Genomic DNA, 6,242 nt, shown 5'->3' with positions numbered 1-6,242 from the left:
GCGGGAGGGTGGTCGGCGGCTGCTGTGGGGCCTGGGGCGGCGGGCGGGGCGGGCCGCGCCGCGTCGCTCCCCGCACGGCCGCCGGGAGGGCGATGACCGAGTACAAGCTGGTGGTGGTGGGAGCGGGCGGCGTCGGCAAAAGCGCGCTGACCATCCAGCTCATCCAGAACCACTTCGTGGACGAGTACGACCCCACCATCGAGGTGAGCCGCGGCGGGAGGCCGAAGTGCGGGGAGCCGCGTGGGTGCTGGGAAGGGAGGGAACCGGGGATCGGGGGGCGGCCGCGTGGACGATGTGGCCGCTAGGAATTCGAGAGGGGCGGCGGGGGACGGGGGGAAGGTTTGGTGACATACTGCAAGTTTGTGTGAGACTTCTTTGTATCGGAGAGGGGCTGGAAACCTAGTTCTTCCTTCTTTCTCCCCGCCCCTCAAACCTTCGCTGTAGCTCTTGGTGCATGTATGCTTTAAATGTATCCAATTTAACAAGACTAGTGATTTTTGTGAGATAGTAGTGTCTGAATCCCATCCAAGAATAATATATATTAAAAAAAATGAACCTTTGAGAGTTTTGAACAGGTGGTATGAAATCCACATTCATTTGTCCTTGGTCAAACGATATATGTACGTAAGGAATAAGGAGCCTAGATGCTGCTGTGGACATTTTGCTCAAAAAGCCAAATGTGAGATCAAAATGTGAGATCAGTGTGCACGTGACAAGGAATCCTGGAATAGCCCTTTGTCTGTTCTATTTATTGCTTTCCAAAGCAGAACATAAGCAGCCAACAATGGCAACAAAAAAGTCACCACTGACCTACATGGGTTGTAGATGCTGACCACAGTGTTGTATTGAGAGTATTACCTCTCTTTTCGTCTATGCTCAAAATAAGAAATTTCTTAGGGAGAATATGACTTTTCTTTTTTGTTAGAAAGGTGGAGAAAATAAGATAATATGCTGTGCATTATATATACTGGTGTTTTTTTTCACTGTGTGTGTGTGTGTATAAATAAAAAAAGCTCTTCTGAATTATTTGCATATTATTTTTAAAAGAAAGTATTTTTGTTCCTAATACTGTCTGGTATGGAAACTGGTAGTGCTATTTTTTTATAATCTATAATTTGCTTGTGTTTTCTGCAGGACTCATACAGAAAGCAGGTTGTTATTGATGGAGAGACATGCTTGTTAGATATTCTGGACACTGCAGGACAGGAAGAATATAGTGCTATGCGTGATCAGTACATGAGAACTGGGGAAGGATTCCTCTGCGTGTTTGCCATTAACAACAGTAAATCGTTTGCTGATATTAACCTTTACAGGTATGATCTGGGTCTTTGCCACAGGGAGAAAAGATTGGAAAAGGCTTCGAGTATTTTTGTCATTAGACCTAGTGAAGATTAAACAATAGAAAAATACTAATTCTGCCTTCTTTCAGAAAGTTTATTTTAAGCTTATCTGCATTCTGTGTCTATATATTATTAGTCAATGAGTGGAGCAGCTATTTTGGTTGTGTTAATCAGCTGACATTCAGAACATACAAAATCTTCTGGGTAAGAAGGCAAAAGCACATTAGAGCAGAGTTATACAAGGACTAGAGGATGGATTATAGGAAGTTGGTAGAAGTACTGCTGTAGGTTAGAACCCCTGATGTCCTATCTAGCTTCTTTATATATTGTTGTAGCACAACATTGTTTGGATACTGAACTATAACACCATTTATATGTAGAAAATAGTTCATAATTTTATTTTATTTTATTTTCTAAGAGAGCAAATCAAGAGAGTGAAAGATTCAGATGATGTGCCAATGGTTCTGGTTGGGAATAAATGTGATTTGCCCACAAGAACAGTAGACACAAAACAGGCTCAAGAATTAGCAAAAAGCTATGGAATCCCCTTTATAGAGACATCTGCTAAAACAAGACAGGTAAGATGTTTCCATTCTTAGTCAGACTTCTACTTGTACACTAACTGAAGAATGGTCTAACTCATTTGTACTTTTTTCTTATCCACGGGAGTATGTACTTTAAATTCAATTTGATTCTGGATAGGCTGGAGCGATGGGCTGAGGCCAATTGTATGAGGTTCAACAAGGCCAAGTGCCGGGTCCTGCACCTGGGGCACAACAACGCCAAGCAGCGCTACAGGCTGGGAGATGAGTGGTTAGAAAGCTGCCTGTCGGAGAAGGACCTGGGAGTATTGGTTGACAGTCGGCTGAATATGAGCCAGCAGTGTGCTCAGGCGGCCAAGAAGGCCAACAGCATCCTGGCTTGCATAAGAAGCAGTATGGCCAGCAGGTCCAGGGAAGTGATTGTCCCCCTGTACTCAGCTCTGGTGAGGCCGCACCTCGAGTACTGTGTTCAGTTTTGGGCCCCTCACTACAAGAAGGACATGGAGGTGCTCGAGCGAGTCCAGAGAAGGGCTACGAAGCTGATGAGGGGTCTGGAGAACAAGTCTTATGAGGAGCGGCTGAGGGAGCTGGGGTGGTTTAGCTTGGAGAAAAAGAGGCTCAGGGGCGACCTTATCACTCTCTACATGTACCTTAAAGGAGGCTGTAGCGAGATGGGGATTGGTCTGTTCTCCCACATGCCCAGTGATAGGATGAAAGGGAATGGGCTAAAGTTGCGTCAGGGGAGGTTTAGGTTGGATATTAGGAAGAATTTCTTTACTGAAAAGGTTGTTAGTCACTGGAACAGGCTGCCCAGGGAAGTGGTTGAGTCACCATCCCTGGAGGACTTTAAAAGATGTTTAGATGTAGAGCTTAGTGATATGGTTTACTGGAGGACTTGTTAGTGTTAGTCATAGGTTGGACAGGGTGATCTTGGAGGTCTCTTCCAACCTAGATGATTCTGTGATTCTGTGTAACTTGCAAATTTCAGTTTTCGGTTTCATTACTGACTCTTACTTTGAGAGAGTTCTGTTTTTATCTCAGTGGGTGATGTTAATGAGTAGAGAGTTCATCTGCTCTAGCTGAGAAGCGCTTAGATTGTTCAGGTACTGTCAGGTGCTATCTGGTTTTCTCATCTTAATGAAGGCCAATTATAAGGTTAGTTTATGGAAAGAATCTCCCATGTTGATTTAATGCATTTCTTCAGAGTTATATTGAATCTGCGACTCTGTCTCCATTAAATAGTAGCCAGAAATTCTAAGAATTTTAAAATGGGGGTGATTAGGCAAGAAGTAGTTTGTTGCCTGCATGGGACCTCTTTATGGTTACAATTTGCCTTGTTTCTTTTAACGGCTGTTACTTCGGGTGTTTGTCTCAGAGGAAGAGTTAAGAATGCAACTGAAGCGTTTTAGATAACTGGTTCCCTCCTCTAATGAACTGTGGGATAAGCTGGCAACTACTATTCCTGTAGAAGTATGTGTTTCAAATATGTCAAGGGATCCTGTGATGGAAAGAACAGCGATCTCAAGATTCAAGAAAAAAAATACTTTACCTGGATTGTTTGCATTTCAGGGTGTTGAAGATGCTTTTTACACGCTGGTGAGAGAGATCCGGCAGTACCGGATGAAAAAGCTCAACAGCAGTGAAGATGGGAATCAAGGCTGCATGGGATTGTCTTGCATTGTGATGTGATAAGGTGAGCTGTACTTTTAAGTTCTTCTTAAGGCTTCTTGTCTGTATGTCTTTCAGTTGTTGATAAGCACAGCTTAGAAATAATAGCTGCTATAGTGTTTTTTTTTCCCCTATTATACAACCCATTGATACCCAGAGACTTTGATCCTACAGTTAATTACTACTTTTTTTTTGTTGATAGATAGCAAAACTTAAGGAAATTCTTTTCATAACAACCTTGTGCACAAGTAACATCTGAACTAGAAAGGGGAACATGTGCAATTCTGTAGTCACCGTTTGCTGATGATTGATTTCTGCAGAATTTATCTTGAGCTATGTTCCTCTGCAGTATGTAATGCAAGTAAAGAGACTTAGGAGTGCCCCATCTGAGTGAGGTTCTTTACAATGGTTGCCTAAAAGATGTTGCTTATCACTGTAAAAGCAGGTAGACCGGTCCAGGACTTGTACTTCATTGTTGCACTGTGCATCTACCACAAATTTGTAAAGTGGCTAATTAGAGATGCCTTTCTGTTCCAGATGCCAGGAGTACATGGTTCAGATGTAGCTGCTGGACAAGTCTCGATGCTACTGTATCGCGTCTCATGCTGATGCCGTGCAGTATTTTGGTGCCAGTGACCAGAATTTTGGTACCAGTTAATTAGCACAGGATCTTTTTCTGTGCTCCATCTGAAGAAAACATCTCTGGTGTCTACCTCCTTGCTCAGCTAACAGAGCAGTCACATCTCTTGGTGTACTGGAATTCTTTTCTCACTGTGTTATCTGGGCTTGTTCAAGAAGAAAACCAGTCACAAGAAAAGTGAATTACAGAGACTAAATGCTGTGAAAAAGATCTCACTTTACCTCTAGAGTAAAAGCTAGAAGTAGTGTTTGTTCCCTTTGTATCGCATACAGATTTGCAGTGTTGTCAGAAGAGTGGCAGAAATTGTTTTGCCACCTTTAAAGCTCCTGTCACTTACCAGATTGGTATCTGCTGTCTGTGCACCCACACAGCATATTTGCAACATCTGCATTGTACCAGGAGTACCACTTAACTGGTCAACTGATCTTTTATTTTTCTGTAATAAAAAGGAGATACTGTTGCTAATTTAAGTGCCTGTTTGCTGAGAAGATTTGGAGTTGTAACCTGTTCCCTTGGGCTGAGGAAAGTCACAAGGACTGGAATATCTTGGGAGCTTGTTGTCTTAAGTAGGCAAGTCTTGTGTGGAGGATCTGTTTGCATGGTAGATTACTAAAACAGGAATTTGTAGGCTGAAAGATTCAGCAGGTGCTTGTAAAACCCTTGAAAAAGGGAGGGGAACATACTGCATCCATTTTTGATCCATCAACATTGATCCATTCACCTCTTTTTAGGTGGAACTGTGCATATTCTATATTGGTTTTCTAGAGCACTTGCATCTTCCTTTATGAGGTTGGACCAAATTAGTCAGCTGTTCACTTTAACATTAACTGCCAATATTTATGGACAGATAGTTAATCTAATAACTGGAGGTTAGGTTGGGCAGTTGTTACTCAGCTCTGTCTGTAACTTGCAAATTATTTTATTCTGAATTATTTTCTTACCACTGGACCATAAATGTAGTCTCTTCAAAATAGCTCTGTAAAATGTAGGTGGAGAGCATCCTTGTCGTAGAAGGAGTCTGGGATTTGAAGTTGACTGTAATTGGTGCAGTGGTTGTCACAGATGTCCAGGCTGAGGGGAGAAAGCAATGAGCTATAACAAGAAAGCTGAGCTAACTTCTGATTGCAGCATCCTTGCAAAATGAGGAAGGGATTCAGTGATGTCTACGCAGAAGGTGTATGATATACTGATGGGAATTCTGGGTTTGTTGTAACAACCTCAAAGTACCACAGAATTGCTGCATAAGCTGTGTGAGTTCTTCCTGGAACACAACATTGTCACTTTATGTAAATGGGATGTACAAATATGGTCCCTGTTGTAAAGCCTACTAGTGTTCATAGGAATACCATGTCCTTCCTTAGTTCTTGTGCTACTGATACTGGATTCTGTTGCGTGTGATCAGACAGCATTTCTCATATCAAAACTGAATACCCAGTTAGTGTCTGGTGGAAGAGTAATGGGTCCTCAGCCTCCAGAGGGAGTATTGAGTCTGCAGAACTAGTGTGAGTGGAGAAAACGGCCAGAGGCTTAATTTCATTTAGTTGCTGTCAGATTCCTACATCTTCATTGGAAGTTGAAAATTCCAAATTAAAATCAGAAATCAGTAAATAGAGAAAAAACTTCCTTTCAATACTTCTTCATCCACTAATTACATTCTTAATTTTCTTCTTGGAATGCAGAAGATCAATCTGTATCATATTTTCTTTATCCTTGATACTCCAGGTAAGTATTTCAGCAATTTATTTTATTCTTGATGGACGTGACACTGATGAGAATTTAAAATACATTATTTTTACATGATTTTCCAGTGACATACTCAGTAGAGCGTAGCATTATGGATAACACTGGCTGTGACTTCAGTTCATTTGAAGGTGATATCATGCTTACAAGTTAAACGTGACAGAATCATGATCATTGTGAGCTATCTGTAATCACCAAGCAGTTTTGTTGTTGTTTTTGGAGTTTTTTTTTTTTTTTTTTTTTTTTTTTTCTTGGTGCAAGAAAAGTTGTTTGTGAAAGCATTCTTTGAGCCCTGAAGCAAGAGCTGACTGT

General features: G+C 41.7%; 1 protein-coding gene across 1 annotated transcript; it reads left to right on the top strand.

Annotated features, from left to right (window-relative positions):
- The first annotated feature begins 16 nt into the window (after positions 1 to 16).
- NRAS (NRAS proto-oncogene, GTPase) lies at positions 17 to 4,660 on the top strand. The gene is made up of 5 exons (XM_035346834.1): positions 17 to 203; positions 1,135 to 1,313; positions 1,759 to 1,918; positions 3,452 to 3,575; positions 4,088 to 4,660. Exons 1-4 carry the CDS (start codon positions 93 to 95, stop codon positions 3,569 to 3,571), a joined length of 570 nt encoding a protein of 189 aa, XP_035202725.1. The 5' UTR covers positions 17 to 92; the 3' UTR covers positions 3,572 to 3,575; positions 4,088 to 4,660.
- Positions 4,661 to 6,242: the final 1,582 nt, after the last annotated feature.

The sequence above is a fragment of the Oxyura jamaicensis genome, chromosome 26 (genome assembly GCF_011077185.1).
Source record: "Oxyura jamaicensis isolate SHBP4307 breed ruddy duck chromosome 26, BPBGC_Ojam_1.0, whole genome shotgun sequence".
Lineage (NCBI taxonomy): Eukaryota > Metazoa > Chordata > Aves > Anseriformes > Anatidae > Oxyura > Oxyura jamaicensis.
This window is presented reverse-complemented; position numbering and strand designations above follow the sequence as displayed.